This window comes from Cataglyphis hispanica, chromosome 2 (genome assembly GCF_021464435.1).
Source record: "Cataglyphis hispanica isolate Lineage 1 chromosome 2, ULB_Chis1_1.0, whole genome shotgun sequence".
Lineage (NCBI taxonomy): Eukaryota > Metazoa > Arthropoda > Insecta > Hymenoptera > Formicidae > Cataglyphis > Cataglyphis hispanica.
This window is the reverse complement of record NC_065955.1, coordinates 6,952,214-6,972,854: the sequence shown is the minus strand read 5'-3', so window position 1 is coordinate 6,972,854 and position 20,641 is coordinate 6,952,214. Positions and strand designations below refer to the sequence as shown.

The window sequence follows — 20,641 nt, the reverse complement described above, 5'->3', positions numbered from 1 at the left end:
CAAACAATTTGAACACGCTTTGATTTGAACACGTCTTTATTTGACATATTCACACAGCACACAATATTTATGATAAACATTTATAAATATTTTTTACTATTTATTTTTTGAAATATTATGTAAATATTTCATACATATTTTGTATACATTAAAAGAAGAAATCATCAAAACTTTATTCGATATATTATAAAAATATAGACTAAATATTTTATATATTATTTATGGCAAGTAAAACATAAATATTTATAGTAATATTTTGTAAATATTTTTCAATATTATAAATATTTTTGTAATATTTATGATAAATTTTTATCTGTAAATCTAATATCACAAAAATATTTATAAAATATTTGAATAATTATTATAAGTATTTTGTAAATATTTTATAAATATTGTGTGCTGTCTGGGTATAAACCAATATAATTTTCAAGATTTTGAATCGATGTCATAATTAATCGGGAGTCATAGGAAGATAAAAACGAGAGATAATTAAGAAATAGAGAGAGGGATAAAAGGAGAAACTGACAGACGGCATCACCCTCGCGTACTAGCGGTTCATCTCCATCTGACGCGTCGCGCGTTACCGCGCGCATCCCTTTCCCGTGCGGTGCAGTTGCGCGCACGTTGTCGCGCATGCGCAGGGCACGCACGGCACGCACCCTCCGCGATGTACCTTCCGCACGGTTGAGCATCTCCACCATTCAGAATCGATGATGTCACGAAGCGGAGCCGGGATCCCCACCGTCTGTCGCGGTGCGCACGTAGAAAGGGAAGCTGCGCTCGACGCCATTGGTCCAAGCGTCAAGTCGAATGTACCAACACGAGGCCGTGGCAGCGCGACCCAACGAGAGTCCGCGAGTCGGTGCGTGCCAGTCCGTGCGTGCGCTTTTACCTAATAATATTTCCACGGCCGGAGAGAGTTCCGTTCTCTTTCTCTCTCTCTCTCTCTCTCTTCTCTCTTCTCTCTTTCATCCGATATACGCATCTCGCGCGCTCTCTCTCTCTCTCTCTCTCTCTCTTCGCATCCGTTTCTATGTGTATGTATATACATATCTTTCTCGCTCTCTCCCTCTTAGGGTTAGGCGTCCTCGCGTAGAAGGCTTTTCGCATCGCGACCACCCTCCACCGCCCCGGATCCGACGGGGATTTCACGAAAGCGAGAGAGGAGAGGAATCACACGCTGCAGAGCAGCACGTGTGCCGCACTCGCGCGGATCGGCACAAGCGCGGTTGGTTATAATCATCGTTCTTTTCCTCGCACCGCTTTCGCTCATAAGTCGAACGCGAAATTAGTCGCGCTCGAGAGGCTGACTGGACCGTCAAATCCAAGATAAATCCGAGAGGTTATTAACTCATCATAGCCAATAGCCGCGAAAGTGAGAGGGGTGTTTTTTCGCGAGCGAGCCGATTTGAACGGATAGATCGATCCCCGCGAGTCGAATCGAAGTGTTCGATCCGGAGAGAGTGACGTAACCACCAACTCGCGGTTCGCGCTCGGCAACCTGTGCTTGTAGTATATGCGGGGTGCGACGAAAAACGAGACCAGCCAAAGGATTCGCAGTGGTGCTTTCGCGGAACGAGGACGTCGGAGGGAGGACGGACACCGTCGGCCGTCGGCAGATCTTGGTATGTAATCATAATCAAATATATTTATGTTGATTTTGATAAAAAGCGCACAAGTGAAAAGATGAAGTAGATAAAAAAGATCAACTAAAATTTCTTTTCGTATCGCGATATTTTTAATCAGGAATCTTCGAAATTCGTAATTATTTTTATTATTCTTTATCATTGATTCGTTTTAATTTTAAGACAATCAGAAAGGAAGAAAAGAATCTCTTATTTAAAATTGAAGCTTTTCTACTTTACATCTGTGTCGTTTAGTTACATCATTAAGTTGTATAACAATAGAGATAAAGAGACGAATCCTAATTTCTTAATCAACTATTGAATTCGAAAACTTTTAATGTTACGGAAATCGATTGGATTTTAATTTATTTATTTATTCTTCAAAGAGGTGCGTGTTTTTCGCTTTTTATTTGGCACTTCAGAGAAAATCGATCGCCATTTTCAATATTTACTTTGCGTCATTGAAAATTTCACGTAATTTTTGCTTAACTCGTTCGTTAAAAAAAAGATTATATAAACTCAATTTCAGCAAAATTATATGAAAATTTTTAATTTTAATTTTTTTTTTCTCTTAGAGAAAATAATATTGATATGACGATTGAATATATGATAATGTTTTTTTCTTTACTAAAAATATTCCAGATGTAAAGTGACGTAGAAACTAGAGTGACGTAACGGGAAATGGGACAAATTCTTTTTATAGTGTAAAGAGTCTATATCGATTATTGAACAGAATTTCTATATCTTTTTTTGCAAATTATTAATTTAATGCGATACAATTAAGAATTTTCCAACTTTCGTTTTATTAAGGCTTAACATACTTTTATTTACATTTAAAAATATAAGAATTATTATAAGAATATTAAAATTATTTAACACTTTTTTTTTAAATCAATATTCTATACATATTGTTAAAAATGAAATCTAGAAGATATTAATTAAATTAAAGATATCTAGAAGATATTAATTAAATTATTGCAATAATATAATTTAATAAAAGAAAGGTAACAAACATTATACAATAAACAATTTATATATTATATAGTATATAATATATAAATTGTTTATTATAATAGAAAAATATACAAGAAAATATTACGTATCAGAAATCATAAACACAATAAAAGTCAACGTTTTAATCGCGTCAGATTTGTTATTGAGACACAATTGAGAGGGAGAGAGAGAGAGAGAGAGAGAGAGAGAGAGAGAGAGAGAGAGACAGAAAGAGAGAGATAGAGAGATAATGAGTATTAAAAATATTTTAATTCGACATATTTACTTACATCTTTAGATACGAATACGCTTGACTAATTGAACATTGTCTGAACATTAATCGCTCGTAGCGATAATCACGCGCGCGCGAATTCCGTTGATTCATCCTGCTGATTAACACATTATCAAATGCAGATTTCATGCACGTAGCGCATAATACGGCTTAAAGCATAGTATTCAATCCTCTCCTGCGAGCTCGCTATACTGGAGACGAGTGCGATTGAATAGCGCGTCGAATCTCTACATGTAGTATATATCTCTCTTTATCTTTCTCGCTCCTACACACTATTGTTATGATGTCCTTTCCCTTTCCTTCTCTCTCTCTCTCTCTCTCTCTCGTTCTGTCAATCTGTCTCTTCGCGTGTCTCCCACAGTCACAGTATTATGGTGTAATTAGGCGATAGGCTTTATACGATTCGCCGTGTAAAATGCGACCACGAATGAATGAGATCGTCTGAATGTCGAGCGTCACAAGTGTAGACACCCCCCGCGGTGATATCCGACGCGCGCATTGTGAACGCTCCTTTCGTGACGGTGTATTATGCGTCGGTTCCTCCAGTAGTTTCTTTGCGGTAGCGATTCTCTAATCGGGGCAAATGTACGGCAGCAACACGCTTATTTTATAGAAACACCGATAATTCGTGCATGAAGTATTTATGTTTGTATAAACCCTTGACTAAAGTTTTATGAAAATTCTGTGAAAAATAAAAATTTCTCCATAAAGAAATGCGTTTTTCTATAAGTATTTTAATTTTTTTACTTATAATTAAATTAAAATTACTTAAATTTTATATGCATATTCTTAAAATGATTTTATAACACACGCAAAATGATATCTAAAGATTTTCGCGCTATATATTTGCGGAAAGTTTTGAATATATATAGATTAATTCAAATTTGTTTGAAAAATGAGAAACAAAATGAAAGAAGACGTGAAAAGAAATATGATCATATGAATATGATTTAAAAATAAATATTTAAAGATTCGAGGAATACCTTCATGTTCGAAAGATTTGAGAAACTAAGCTACATAGATAACACGAGAGGCGACGCGATGAACGTAGAAAATGATTCGATAATCCGAAACAGAAAGCTCATAAATAATCCGAAACAGAATGTTCATGAGGAGATGTAAATTGTTACACAAAAGAGCGGAAAATTGCTAACCTCCTTGTAGTAGCAGGATGCAATTGCATTGGATTGAATTGTATTATGTTTCGAAGGAAGCCTTCCGTAAGATCTATAACCGTTTAACACCTCGTTAACTGTTCATTATTAACGTGCCGTTAAACAGGAATAGATCCTATAAACGACGCGCGCGAATTAACGTTGATCAATGAAACGTCTTTCGACGGTCTACATCTGGAACGGATTGAGGCATTACGTATTGATCGATATCCAAGTAAAATGTGATGAAAAATGTTATTGATCATATTCTCTCCACACTTATTATACGACAGTTAAACAATTTCTGCAAAGTAATTTTTCCGCAAAGTAATTTTGTCGAGTGTACATTGTTATAGATTGTAAGATTTAAAAGTATAAGAAAATTATATGACGAAAGAATTGAAATAAAATATTATTCTAAACATACTAAAAGAATGTAAAAACATATAACATTTTTTTTTAAATGTAGAAATAATTTGGCAAAGACACAATTATTATTTGGTAAAGACACAATTAAATATAAAAAAAGTTAAATAATATTTCTAAAAAATTAGTTTTTATTTCATACAATGCATGTATCGAAACCTCCATTATCACGTTATTGTGTAAACAAGAAAAGAGATGTACGTTTATCAAAATAATAAAATGACGTAAGTTTTGTTTAAGTTACATAACGATTGACATATATCAGACATACCTAAGAGATAATAAAAACAACATTTACGTAAGAACTGCGATAAGAAAACGTTAATATATAAATGTAAGAAAAGAAGAGACACGAAAACAGATATATTTGAAATTGAATTAATTAATTTCACACAAGCTGCGTATGTTACGTTAAAACGATTTATCTCTCAATCGTCCTCGATTACGCGAAACAGTCATTATCGCCGGATAATACAGCGGCCTCTCATTCTTCACCGGCATAATTAATAATTAATGCACAAACGCTTGTGTACGTGCTCATGAGACGAATGTAATCGCGGGCGGAAGTCACTTTATACGGTAGCGCGAGCGGTTAATGCCTGCGGGGGCTGTTGGGCGTGTATTACAAGGGTGGATTTCGACGGTAGTCGCGGTAGCGACGGCAGTGGGTGCCATTAACAGTGTTTCGCCGGAAATGTAAAGCATAATGCGCCGGCAGCTCTCGTGGATATGGAACCTATTACCATTCGCGTGTATAATGCTACCTTTCCCCGTCCCGTTGCATCTCGCTGTATTGTGTTTACGGAATGTTCAAGAAGTGTTCCAACTTGTCTTGCGGTAACTATGAAGAATACGCTTCCATAAAGGCATCTCTCCGGATCCGTAAGCGATCTATGGTTGAACTTACAAGGGTTTCGAGATTTTTCAAGTTTTTTTTTTTTTTTTATTTTTTTTCTACTTTGTAAATAATATATCTTTAGCAATTTATATCTCGCTGAACACGGTAATCGAGGATTAATATGCATTTCTTAATTTTAATTAGTAGTTAAATAATTATCTGTTGCAAAATTTAAATGGTGGCGGTGATAAAACATTATTTTCAATTAATTAAAAAAAAATTATTTGCGGTTTAATTATCAAAATATTTAATGCCCAAAATTACAGAGATAATTTTGTCGTTTCGAATGTTAGTTTTGAAAAAAAAAAAAAAGAAACACTAATTATTGTATTTTATTTTTGAGATTAAGTGATACACACGCCTTATTTTCATAATCATCCTAAAAATAAATTTAAGAAAGGCTTTTGTATAATAATCTTTTTGGCTTTCTCTTAATTCGAGATTCGATCTTGTCAAACTTAAATTGCACGTGACTACAAAAAGGAAAAACGCGAAAATCTCTTGGAAAGTCGCTGCTATTCTGATGGCGATTCCGCGCGAGGCAGAGTCGAGTTTGAGTTCACTAAATCGACAGCTTGGCGTCTCGCAAACAGAAGCGACGTGATCCTGTTTGCGCTCAGTCGGGCATAATCCGAGGTAATCCTCTTGTACAATATGCGAACGCGATGCGCTCCATCCTTCCTCCCTCACTCTCTCTCTCTCTCTCTCTCTCTCTCTCTCCGTGCATATACATAAACATGTACGTATCTTTCCCGCTTTTCTCGTTGGGTTTTTTTCCCTTTTTCAGTTGTATCTCATCTCTTCGACCATCTCTTCGTGCGAAAAAGCGCTTCTCTGTGTTGCAGCGCAAAGAGCATCCTGGATAATGAAAGGGAAAAAGAGGGAAGTGTCTTGCAGATGCACTGCTTCGTATTGAATCTCGTTGCAATAACTTGTGGAAGTGAATCACATTATAAATTATGACATAATTTTGATTCGAATCAATGAGCCTTGCGTAAACATCCTCGCGAGAGAGATAGATATCTTCGTTTTCTGAAATGCTTTTCTTTTGCGATCATTCGCGGGAACAAGAAATATACTATAATTTACACATTAACATAATAACATATTGATCAATGAATATGGCTATTGCTGCGATAAAATATTATTATTGCATAAATTAAATTGTGTTATTTAATATGAAATATGAATGAGTCATGAATGAGTCTTTCAACATTTTTTTTTTCTATAGTTTTACACTTGATAATTTTTTTTTTTTTTCATTATGTGTATTACACTTGATTTCTATTTATTAATAATATGTAAGATATTGATATTTAATACATATGTTAAAGAAAGATTTACTCTGAATTCGTTAAAGTATTCGTACATGAAGATTAAATTTTTTTTTTATTACGTATATTATACTTGACTTCTATTTATTCTCTTTTCAATTAATTAAAAAAAAATTATTTGCGGTTTAATTATCAAAATATTCTCTTGCTTCTCTTGCTATGTTGCTTTTTATTTTATATATTTTAACCTTATGAAACGACACAACTTATACGCTTTCAGATGACTAACTCTTTCCGACACTAATTATCGCGCTTAACTTCGCTTTCATTCCCTCTAGCACTGCGAGCTTTTGCTTCACCCTTTCTTTTTTTGTTTGTGGTAGTGAAAGGTGCACGGAGGGTGTTACGTTTGCGAATAGTTTACCTCTTCAATAAGCGCGATTCTCGATAATTAAGACACTTCATGTTGTTATTGCGACACAAAACGGTTACAATTCTCGCAAGATACGTTGTTGTATTTGGATATATGAAAATTAACTCGCATACGATGATAAAGATTATTAACACAATTAAAAAAGCTTATTTAAATAATATTTTCTAAAATCTTTATATACATACACAAATATTTATATATAAAATTTTATCAACAATTTATCTAATTTTACCGCGAATTAAATTTCTATGAAGATAAATTCCGTTTAAAATTAATTGTTAACCAACGCTCAAGTAGATGAAATTTTTTTATTTTGCCTATCAAACAATTGTAAATTTTCTTAGCTTATTAATTAAAATAATTATTTGAATTGTTTTTAATAACTTCTAGTTATTTGTTCAAATATATATTTCCTATATATTTATTCTTATTGTTTTCGTAGAAAATAAAATTCTAAATAATATTTTATATGAACGAGATATATATTTAGATGATCATTTCCAATAATTCACATTTTAAATGTGACTTAGTGAAAGAACACACCTGGTTTTATTTCGGGTTCTATTTCTTTTTTTTTGTGCTCTTTGTATAACGCAAAATTAAAATATATTGACTATACACGTTGCGGTAGGATAGGAACCGAGCGTTTAAAGATAACACGACGCGAAAAGAGATCGCGCGCTTATTTGCCCGCTCAAGGCGATCGCAACGACGCACATATGCCCGCGATATGCAAATGACGCAGATTTACACAGGTGCCGTGGATATACACAATTTTCGATTATATGACGCCCAATTAAGGTACGACATTTGTACGCGACGAGGCAGTTTGGGCGGGTCATCGAAACTATCAAGTATCTCCGGAACGAGCCGCACATTTTTTTTTTTATTAATCGCTTTATTAATTCCGTCTAAGAAACCGTTCTTCTATCAGTATATGCATACTTCGTGTGCATATTTCATTATTGTATCACGAAATTTCTTTTCTTTTTTAGTGTTAATATTTATCACGCATCGGGTAATAATTTAAGCTTTTAAACGCGAGGAAGCGTTATTATTGCGATATCGAAATTTTTTTATTTGACAGTTTCTAATGATTTTAATTATGGATTTCAGTGAACGGAAGTGTTCAAAGGCCCGAAGATTCTGCCTTCGCAGCAGCTGGGCGCTGCGGTCGCTCCATGGCCGGGCGCCACCGGCCTCATAGCCTCCGTCACTGCTGACGATATGGCACACAAAGGTAAGCCTATCTCTCAAATATAATTATACAATTTTTAATTAATTAATAAGCTTAAAAATCTATATTCATTTCAAATGGGTTTGCGCGCTAGAAATCATTTTACGAGTATATGAACAAAGATAATAATGTTATAATGCGTTATAAAAAAGCACGCATAACTTTAAGAACGTTGTTAGGTATGCTGAATAATTAATACTGAAAAAAATTATTCTAATCCACAGTAATCCAATTAATTATTTTTTTTCATGCAAAAGTTTTTATTCGATAAAATCATCTTGGTATGGCTTCATACACATATATTCATACATATATATGCGTAAATAATTCCAATGATTAAATCTTTAGTTTGTAGCTCTTAATTGTTAATTCTCAATTCTAAAATAAATAGATTAATGAAAAGCTGTCGCTTATAATATAAGTTGGAGTGATGATTAAATTTTATAGAGAATCAGATTAGCTTAGAAGAAAATAAAAGTTCAAGTAAATCAGTGTCTCAAAAAAAAAAAAAAACTTCGCAATCAGAAAATTAACATACATAATATACAAGTTTATAGTGATAGGCTTAAAGTGTATTGAAAGATTTTCGAAATCCATCCTTATTTATGATCTTTGATACGTCATCTTTCAATCCGGTATTCCATTACGATGGCCCATCGGAAGAACGATTATGGTAAAACCTTTATGGAGAACGGAAGTTCGCCTGAAAAGCATAAAACTTAACGATTTCTGGCCGATGACTACGAAATGTCGATGGCGCATAACGACCACACGAAATTTCTTTTTACGATTAGCACGCTTTGCATTAAATGCGTTGCCAATACTTCGTATATGGCATATTTTTCTATTTAATTCAAAGTTGATATAAATTTTTTACATTTTCCTGGTAATGCTTGCTATCTGACTAGATGCATAAAAAAAGATATTCATTGAAAGTCATCAAAGAATTAATTCATTATTTTTTTTCCTAAAGCGTTTGTGAAGAATCCGCGGTCCTAATTAAAATGAAAAAATCTTAATTCTAATTTAAATGGGAAATTCTTGAAATCGAGTATTCAAAAGTATGTTAAAGTGCAATATGAATGATAATGATTAATGATGACAGTTCTTGAAATGACTTCGCTTGTAGCGGTTTTGCGCGCATTTTCCCTATTAACTCGCGGGACGTAGTCTCGACGGACGTAAACTATGTTCGGAGATATTACGGATAATTCGAATTTTAGCTCCGGACGAATCGAAACGTCCGAGAATCAAGAGGGAGGCGTTCGGTTGATGGCTAAGGCGTTTAACCCCATTAGTCCTGAATGGAACTTCTCCTCTCTATCTCTCTCTTCCTCTCCTACACCCACCCTCTTCTCTCTCTTTCTTCCTCCAACTTTCTGTCACCGGCGCTTCCTTTGCTCTCGCCTGTTCGAGCTCTCTTAACACAAGGGTCCGAAGAGGATGGGCAGACGACGTCTCAAGGCTTTCTAAAGCCGGCAACTTCTGCCTGAAACTGGCTGCTCACTTCACGTATTGATTTCCATTCTCTTACGCCTTCCAGCACGCCTCCTCGCCACGTCCTCGGAATCCTCTATTCGTTTCTTCCGCGGGATCTTCCATACCTCCGCCGATCATAATTTCTGTCCCTTGACATCCTCTCGGTAGTCATCGTATAATTTAACTAAAACGTCAGGCTAAAAAAAAGTTCTTAAAACGCTTAAGATCTTAAATATCAGATAATTCGCATATTTTATTTTTTTTAAATTCTATATTTTGTTATATTTATCTCTTTCCGGATATTGATATCATGATATATAAATCTTAAACGTGTTGAAATATCTTTGATAAAATATATTGGAATATTGACGATTTTCTCGATAAATGAACTTGGGTCTAATTCTTCCCATGTCTTTTTTATTTTCGATGCAATTTACAGACGAGCCAAGAGATAACGTTGTTATCAACTCGCTATCGAAAGAAAGATAACTGTCGCTATTTTTGCAAATAATATAAATGTACCAATGGAAATTGTCTCGCGAAAATAATTACGTTCCTTCCAAGACGTGTAACAAGCTGACACGTATGCAACCACAATTCGAAATTTTTCCGTCGTAAAGAATTTCCGCGAAGATTTTCAGCGCGGACTTAAACGTAGCGCGGATTAAACGTCGCGGCGCGCAGCGGCGGAATCCCACAAGTGAGGAAGCGATCGGCGGAATCTGCAGGGTGCTCGAAAATCCACGAGTTATCTGACCGAGTGCGGCTCAGTGGGGTGTGTAGCGTTAAGTTGGCGTTAGCTCATCGAATCACCCCGAATAGAGCGACCGCCGTCGTGGCAGTGCCAAGAGACGAAGGCTTGTTTTGATCGATCGCACGTACAAATCGTATTTCCGACCTCGCCTTGCACAGGCAATGACAAATCTGTCCTTCCTTATTCTCCGGCGCGAAGGAGCCACGAATTATCGCTCGTGGAAGCTGTCTTGTCTTATCCTTCATGCTTGTTTTACGCCAAGCTGAAGTAACTCAAGTAACAAATTAGGTACTTTCCTTTTCCATTATTTTTCGTTGAGAAAGGTGAGCGGCTAACTTGCCATTTGTCTTGCTTCCTTATTTCGTGTAATTACAACGATTAACGTGCAAATATAAAAAATTGTTTTTCTGTAAAACTGCTGAAGCTTTTTATAGTATACTTCCAACAAACAGTGTTTGATAATGAGTTTATATAATATATTTATATTATTATGGCAGTGTATAAAATGGATGTTTATTAGTTTATTTATCTCGTCAAAGTCATTAAAGCAAGCAAAATCAGAGCTGTGAGGTGTTAATAATTAGAATTGCGTGGGCAGAAAGTCGTTTTTATTACGGTGATTTGATTTTTTCTCCGGACATTGATGCTAACGTTAAACGGAAGAATTATTTTTACTTTGCTGGAAATTATTACAGCACTGAATGTAACATAAATAATTTTTTGATATGTATGTTCTGAAAATAAATGGTTAAATAGACGGACTTGAATAGATTTTCAGTATCATATCACAGTTTTTATTGTGTATTATAAAATCGAATTTGAATTGTTATATATAACGGTGTTACTTAATTTACAGACGTAAAATCACGCAAATAAAGCACATTTAATTAACCATGTAATTCAAATATAGTCGCCAACTTGAGGATTTTCTGCCAATAAAAATAGGATAGCAACAAGCCTTTATTTATTCCATTTTGTAATAACGTTTTACGATTCTCTCTTCGAGATGTAATTATTTTATACATTTGTTGTGTTAAATCATTCTTTATAAATTCTTCATAAATTTATCAGCCTCATATTTGCGAGTAATTTTTCCAGAATTGCAAAGCCGATCGTCGACATTTCCGTTGTGAAATATCCACGAGATAGTATTTAACAAAGTTTTCACGATCGGCGGAAGGGTTGACGCTTCAAACAACGTTCCGCAGCTTTCGAACTAACGATGGTCTCTTAACCGTAATTCCTGACGAGAGTTTCCAAAGTTTGGCAAATCGTCGCGTTTCCGCACATTTGTCCTGCTCCGTCGCGTAAAACGAGGAGGCGCACCTCGTAGTTGTCGCGAGTAATCGTGCGAGTAACTTAGCGACCACATTTCCGAAATAACGCTCGTAGTTGTTTTATATATATATTTTTTTTTAATTTACCGCAAGTAATATTCTTTACAAGCATACAATATATGTGAAAATAGATCAATCGACTAATCTAATAATTTCTAAAAGAAAGCAATTTGAATCATAGATAATATTTCTTTAAATTATATAGAGACAACAATAGTGTTGCGTGTAATTCAAAAATTATTTTTCAAAGATTACAAAAATTTTATTACAAGTCAACGTTATATATATATATGCGTTAAATATTTTTTATTGGTATATTTTAATACATATGTTTGTTGCTCAATCTTTTAACATTTTATAATTATTTATATATTAATGACTGATAAAATTTCTCTCCGTATATGTTAGAGTATAAATTTCAATTGGAAAAAGTGTTCGGCGACTTTTCGCGCGGCAGGTGGCAGGGGCGGTACGCTTTCTGAAGAAATCCGGAAGTTTGGCAAATCGTTCGACCTCCGCTTTACCGCGTGGAGTCGGCTGTCAGCGCGACATTTCGCCGACGACGAATCAACCCCCCCGTCGTGCAGGAGTTGCTCTTACGCATAAGGAACGACACGGCGAAATAGAAGGATAGCGAACGGGAGTAGCGAAATAAGAATGAGAGAAAGGATAGCGCCCGGCTCTCCTCTTCCTTCTCATTCTTTATCGATAAGTGCAAGAAGCGAGTCAAGATGGAAAAAGACAAAAAAAGGAGGGCGAGGAAGTGAAGGAAGAGGAGATGGAGGAGGCGACGGCGGGTTCTCCTGAAGCATTGATCGTTTCTGAATTCCGAGTAGATGGCAACCCCCGGCGGTTCTTCACCCTCCGGCCTTTCTCCCTTGGAGTCTCGATATACGTACTCGTCTTTCGTATGTTGCTGCGGCGAAAGAGGAAGAGCAAAAATATGAAAACATTAGGAAGACGAAGAGAGCAAGAAAGAGAAAGAGAAAGAGAGACAGAGAGAAAAAAAAATAAAAAGAGAAAGAAAAGCGCTACCCTCTTTAAAACGGTTCCCGTTCTCGTCCAAAACAGAAAACTCCTTCGCTTTTGATCACGCTGCTTTCAAGCTTCGACGACAGTTCGCACGGTTTTTATTCAATTAATTCAAGTAGTTCGTGATCACGCGACGAACGATGCTTTTTGTTCATCAGTTCTGAAGAAAAACAACGATAGCTTATTCTTGTTTTTTTTTACTACAGGGAATCTAAGATCTTAATGATTATGAGATTAGCAAAAAATTGAGAGTGTTCAAAGTGTCGTCGAAAATTTATACGTCAATCTATATTCACTCCCCAAATTTAGTGAATCTAAAAAAAGATTTCATCTTATCTTAGAATTTCTCATAAGAGAAAAAATCATAAAGTATCGCAACGTTCTCGCAATAATTTTTTTTTTTTTTGCGCATCCTCTGCACATCCTTTGCGGAAGCTATCTCGCAGTTACTCGCAAACGTTTTCATGCCTTTGCGGTCTCTCTTCTCCCTGTATTTCCCGAAGTATCGAATACTCCCCTCCATCGCCCGTCATCATTGTCGTCGTTGTCGTCGTTTCCACTTGTGCGGCACCGCTGGAAAACGCTGAAGATACGCGTTATTTCAGGCGGACGAGAGAAGACGCCCTTCTTCTCTTCCACCGTTTTCTTCTCCCCGCAGTAACCGCCATCGCCGGCGGCGGCTTTTACGGCTATCTATCGAAGCATTTCGTACGTGGACTGGATACATGGTAGATTTTCCGGGGGTCCTTCGCTCGCGCCACCGCGCTGCGACTACGAATTCTTCGGAACCATCCCCGCTTACCGTCCCCCTTCACCAGAACGGACCGGGCTCGAAATGTGCCGGCCACCCGCTTCTGTTTGAAGAGGGAATTTCACAGTCGAATACGCCTGATGCAAGACGCACAGTTTCCTGTCCGACTATCTTAGTTTTCACGGGGAAACTGCTCTTAGAAAAGGTGCCCGACAGTTACTTCCGGCAGCTAAGATGAGATCTTGCAGTTACATCGAATTGAAGCACAATGGTTAAAAATCTTAGATAATAGTATTGTTTTATACAATACGAAATATTTCAGTGTTTACGAGAACGATTACTAAACTTCCTTTCAGAACACGCGAGCCTCTCTTCCGCCCTCTCTGTCCGCCTCCATTGAGTATTCTGAAATTTTTAAATTGCAAAACAGATTTTAAATCTCTTTTCTTTTCGTGTTCACACTAATGTGGAGAAGTTCTTGCTCTTAATCTCGCGCTTATATTTATCTATTCTCCAATAGAAGAAAGTGCCACCGAGGTGGCATTAAAGCCGGGAGCTCATTAACGCAGCGAAAGAAAAGAACGAGCGGCCCGACGACCCTAGCCATTGTCACGACGTGAAGCTATTGCTATGGGAATTTCATGGATTCTCCGCGGCCGTCGCGAATAATGTTCCGATCGTTCCACTGATTTAACACTGCAGAGAGAGAGCTGGAGAGGAGAGAGAGAGAGAGAGAGTTAGAAAGGACAACGAAACGTTATTGGATATTCTCTCCAAACGGTGCAACTTGACCGTACTTTAGATTCTGCCGCCAAGTTTTCACGAGTCTTTTGTAAAACTGTTTGTTTTGAACACTTTAGGCTGTTGAAATTGTTACAAAAGAACAATCTTCCTACGAGATTCAAGTCACGCACACGTTTTACGAGAAATTAAATTAACATGCTTGATTTTGAACCGTCCTAATTATATATATATAAAGAAAAATGAAATTTCTCAACAGCAGTTTTATAATATTGAAAAAAAATATTTCCTAAATATAAAAATGTGCATAGATTTTTTAAATATCTATATATTATCATTCTGATAAATTAAGAAAAAAATTATCTTTTAAAATAATTTTGTGCTATAGATCAACGGCAGAAATGAGAAAAAGCAAAGTAGATAAATAAAGTACATGATGATATCAAGGAAAATACTCTCTGATGTGTCTGGCAGGATATCTCAAAGATATCTTAAGCCGTTAGAGATCCATTCGCATTACTCATCGTTCTTTCGCGCTCGCTCGCGTATGCATTATTCCATCCTAACTATATAGCCCCTCCGACGGGAAACAAAAAAACTGTCATATAAACCGCGCCCTCTCTCGCGCTGATGCTGAGAGGGTGACGGCGAGAAAATGGAGACGGTGTGAAAAGCCACCGCGAGAGACGACGGCGACGACGACATCGACGGCGGACGTCGCTTTTGTCCGTCGACGAGCTTACGCGGGCATGACGTTAATCGACGAGACGAGCCTCGAAAGCGTTTGAGAGGGTAAACGCGGTTAAGCCAACGTTGGAAAATTCCTTCACGTCCTCAGATCGTCTCTCTCCTCCAATGTCACAGCGTAACTAGTTCACAAATGTCATCGTAAATAGCGACTCGTGTAAAAATCACGTGGACGTTTATTGAACGCATTATACTTATATGCGATATATTGTGAAAAAAATTTTTTTTAAATGTAATTAAAAAATCTTAAATTTAATAATCGGGAAGATTGGAAATAAACAAGGTGAATAAAATTTTAAAGGTAACATTATATATATATATATATGTTTCATTAGTTATTTATTCGTCGTGTAAAAAAGAAATTTCGATGCTGTGAGCGCGACGTCATAATGTGAACATTCGCGAGCACTAATCTAAAAGCGAATTAATCATGATTGTTCCAATAAACAGAAAATTTATATACGTATACGTGTTTTTAATAGAAACATAGTTGTAGCGAAAGAACATATTTTTTTTTTTTTTTCATCACCACAGTTTGGCCACCATGTATCGAGAATAAAGAAGTATATCACACTAAATAAATATTTTGACAAATCGCAGTGGGGAGAAAGAGGGAGAAAGAGAGAGAGAGAGAGAGAGAGAGAGAGAGAGAGAGAGACAGAGAGAGAGAACGATAGTCCGGGCATACCATGGATGTATTATGGGTTCACGAGCAACTGTCGACCTAATTTTCCCCTAAATGTTTCCGGAGATTACATCGGTTTGCTATTGTACGTGTCCCGCATACGCGATGTCGTGATCTTTCAATAGAATTCTGTAAGCCTCTTGGAAAAACGGATACCCGATTTACATTAGTTCGCCGGTGTCGTACACGATTAGCGCAAACGATCTTAATAATTTAATACATACATATAATATAATTGTTTTCTGACACACACATGAAACATACGTGATATATAAAAAAAAACATTTCTCGTGTATCGCAGAAAAACTTGGCAGGAAAACATTATTAACTCGACACGCACTTCTAGGATTGTTTATTTCTCTGCGGCAAAACTTGAATGCCCGGTATGCGTGGGAGAGTCAGGAAACGTAATTTCCTTCCTCTGCGATGCGCGCCGCGTTCGAGGGAAACAAACGGCCGACAAATGCATAAAATGAGGAAAAATCGTTAGCGAAACACGGCGCGTTTATCCACCGCGCTATAATGACGTCGTTTGGCGCGCTAGCAGCACTTTCATTTGATTCCTCCAAAGGTTCATTTCTGCATACCCGGTTAGTGCATCAGCGACGAGTTTATATTTGCACTCCTTCTCTCCTTATCCCTTTCTTTCGCCGTTTTTCGCGTTCCCCGTCAGGATCTCTCGACGTTCTCGAACATATTTTAGCGTGCCACCGAAAAATTCTCTCTCTCTCTCTCTCTTTCTCTTTCTTTTTTTCTCCAAAAAGGTCTCGAGAGGTATGCCACTTCAGACTCTGAAGAACCGTCCTACCTCGCGCACAATAATAACGATTCCACCCGCACACCTGCCCTAACTACCGGACCAATCTCCGAACGTCGTCCGACCCACATTCTCATTTTCATAACAAGGCCAAATAAGCCGCACCTGCGATTCCCTCGAACGTGCACTCTTCTTCATTTCTCCCCTGTAGCGACATTTTTCGCGTATTACGTCTAGATTGTCATGGAAAATATGGAAGAATTATTGCTATCTCGAGAATATTTTCTCACGCAAGGCGCGATACTTACTATGTAAATTTATATACCATCTCTGCGGATATTAATAGTGAATTTTTTTTTTTTTCACGTGATGATGAAATCGACTACGAAAAAAAATATTGTATATGTAAAAATATTTCTTTTTCCATTTTATTTAACAATATTTAGTAAATTTACTCTTTATTGCAAATATGCTAAGGACAAAGATTTTTTTCTTTAGAGTACAAATGTATTTAAAACGTATTTATTTCCAGTGTTTGATATTTTTACATAAAGCATATTTTTTTTATATCTGATTATTTGCACGAATATTAAATTATATTATTATTATTATAATATAATATTAATATTATTTATAAAAACTTGTAAAAATTTCTTTACTAAGCATCGATGCGCGTTGAATGTGGTTGGTGATTTAATGGAGTATTCGGTGTGTTTCATTTGCATCTCTCGAACGTAGATCCCCGTGTTTGATGTAGATCGACGACGCTGCCGCATTATTCCCACAGCTGATCATTCCGATACGTAGATCTAATTATGTCACAATCCCCATGGGCATCGCACTCCCATGGGAACGAGCGGTGCGCGACCACAATGCCAACCAACCAGTCGATGTCTCATTGTGCACTTTGTACGATTGTACTGTAGTACGCCTCTGTGTTAAAGGGGCCCTCGCGGCGCCTTATTTCCTGGTGGCACATGCACAACGACCCCCAGCCTACGTCTACATAAGGTTCCTTCGCCGGACCCTTCCCGCATTTTTCGGTAATAACTGTCGAAAAAACGAGGGGCTCCCGTAGACGACGTAGAGGATCTCCCTCGTACGTCGATCGCGATTAAGCTTACTCCCTTTTTTTTTTTCTCTCTCTTTCCTCGTTCACAAATCGCGCGGATTACATGGCCGGAACACATGTTCCTCGATATTGTTGCCGCGATTTTGCTTATTTAACGGAAATATTGGCGACCGGTGTCTCTATCTGTGAGTTTCCTCAAATTTTCCGACGTCTGGAGGATAATGCTGTATAAGTAGGAATTAGCAGTAGTAAACGCAAGGCAGGGAATTTGGATAAGAAATATATTTTTATTCAGAAATTCGCGCTTATGCATCTAATATATGTATACATATATATAGAAAAATGTAAACTTTGTTTTTGGAAATAAAAACTTTGTTGAAAAGAAATTAAAACTAGTCAGTAAAACTAGTCAGAAAATTTAAAAAAAATTTTTTTTTAAATATTGCTAAAATTATGGAAAAAATATATAAAGGAACAAATATAGATAATCTTTTATAAACAAAAATGAATATTAGTTTATAAAAAATATACTATTTATTAACCGCACGTACTGCATACTGTGAGAAGACTTTTGCATCGGATAAGATTTCGAAATATTTATCCATCTCTCAACGTATTATATCCAAAAAGATTTTTTTCTTTTTCACCGCGAAGAAATTAAAGAGTGTCACGCTTATCGCAGTTGAGATACTGAATATAATTCAGAGATGATGATCTACCTGGCGGACACGCGCGTGAGGGGACGGTAATACCGGAATTACCCGCGGACGTACCTGGGCCTCCTAGCGCATCGTGTTGCTAGATAGAGGCAGCGGCTCTACTGACAGACTCGTTGGCGCGGAATAACGCGTTTACGGGGCTCTTTGTCCAGTCCGCTTTGGACCACGCCGGCCGTTTCGTGCGGCTGCCGCCGCCGCCGCCGCCGCTGCCGCTACCGCACCGCGCCGCGCCGATCCCCGATCTGTTTCCCCGACCTTCCAGCATATAGTTGGCCTCCAGGTAATTGGATAATTCGAGCCGGAAAGAGAAACTCCCTCCACTTGCCAGGAAGCGCTCACCTTTCCGGCGTAAAACAGCGCGTTGACTCGCGCGCGCGTAATAGACGATCGCCGCGGGACCGTCGAGTAGTTGTTATCTTGTATAATGACGCATTTAATTGATTGTAATTAAAGTCGAAAAGCTACTCAAAGCTTTTTTTCATAAATCAAGTATATACTTCTAATTAAAAAATTATGTAACTAGTACAAGATAAACTCTTTACATTCAAATTTATTTCTATGTCCAAGATAATATGAAAATGTTAATGTTTGTTAATGTTTTGACGAACGGATTAATATAAAATAATTCCAAGATGAATAAGAATTACATTTATTTTATATTTCATAATATTTAAACTTTGAGGAATTAGCTTCAATGTTATAAAATATAAGACAGATGATATCTGTGTTTGATGTTTTAATTCAATTATCTATCGGTACACATTTTTGAATGTTTATAAATTTAGAAAAAATGTAAAATATTTTTTATAATAAAGAGGGAAGCTAAAGAAGTATTTATAAATGAATTTTACATTATATTTTTTTATCTGATATGAAAATGTTAAAATATTTTTTATAACGAAGAAGGAAATTAAAAAACATTTATAAATGAATTTTACATTATATTTTTTATCTGATATAAAAATAAATTGAATTTATTAAATTTTTTCTCAAATAATTTGATCACTGCCCGACAATGATTTGTTCTTTAATATTTCTATGTTCATATCATTAGAAAAACGGAACGAATCATTGTCGGACAGTGTTCAATCATGTTTGGCAAAAAGTTTTTAATTTTCGATTTGAAACATATCTGTTTTCTATTACTTTTTATGAAAACAAAAAAAAAAAAAAACAATAGTTTGTTTATCTCGAAATTTAAATGTAATTAGCAAAATTGTCGTTTTATTGATTATTATTATCATCTTAAAGCAGATTACACACTCAATTTGTACGGTATCGACGATCATTTGGCACTTTGCAAATAGATACCTACGATCAATCGCGAAGTCGAAATCTCATTAGTGACTTAAGGATGTAGCCATACGTAGGCTAACCGTGTCACGGTACAAAATCGTCTACGAGATCCTTTGACCTGGAACAAGATCCCACATCTGTCTCCGGAGTCGATCTCTCCCCTTCGATACAAATCGGTGATCGAGGATGAATCGAGTTGTCAATGGACGGCCATTAATAACGCTAATAACTGTCGGGAGCACGTTTTCGGGAAAAAAAAAGGTTTTACCGGCAATGGAAAGAGGGAGGGAGAGAAAGAGAGAGGAAAAAAGTGAAGAGGGGAATAGAAGAGGAGTCGCTGCAGGTCAAAGCACGCGGCAGATTGGCTGCAAACAACGGTACAACAAATACTCGAGTCCTCATTGTATGCGCCGCTTCTCCTCGCGCAGGACAGTGTCGTATAGTTCGCGATAGCGGCTATACGGGAAAGCGGTCCCGGCCGCACCCCGCTAAGGTATAAGGGTCCTCATTTTGAAAACATGTCCGCAACAATGAGACCATTATGACGATCGTCGAGCCGGTCGAGCATTCATATGCGGTACTCTCTCGTACCTTCTTCTCTCTCTCTCTCTCTCTCTCTCTCTCTCTCGCGGTTTCTTCCGCCTTTACCTGGACGGTCAGTTGTCCTATAGATTGACCCTCGTCATGTCGTCCATGGCGTCTCAATACGGCGACGACGAACGGAGGAGATGAGGGAGGGGTAGGAGGAGGGAAATCGGTGCAAGAGGGAGATTCTTCTATATCGTCGAACGATTTCACCGACAAAATAGACTACTGTCGTCTACGATGATGCACACGACTTTTCGCATTGTGCTAGAAGCTTTACGGCGAAAACGCGAGTAGTCAACTTCAGGTCGACTTGCTGATGCTCCACGGAGAAACCCCTGTATCGACGAGATT

At 37.0% G+C, this 20,641-nt stretch overlaps 1 protein-coding gene across 4 annotated transcripts in view; it reads left to right on the top strand.

The window, feature by feature from the left end:
• The first annotated feature begins 866 nt into the window (after positions 1–866).
• The window catches only part of LOC126858766 (paired box protein Pax-6-like), an 86,647-nt gene continuing 66,872 nt past the window's right edge, over positions 867–20,641 (top strand). For 3 of the 4 annotated variants that reach the window (XR_007688721.1, XM_050609311.1, XM_050609309.1), the window contains exons 1-2: positions 867–1,625; positions 8,212–8,335. Coding sequence is in view for 3 of the 4 variants with exons in the window: in XM_050609311.1 (XP_050465268.1) it covers positions 8,323–8,335 (13 nt within the window). In the remaining variant the exon portion in view is untranslated. Of the gene's footprint in view, positions 1,626–7,966; positions 8,114–8,211; positions 8,336–20,641 lie in introns of those variants that run through there. The other variant, XM_050609310.1, reaches the window with a different exon arrangement.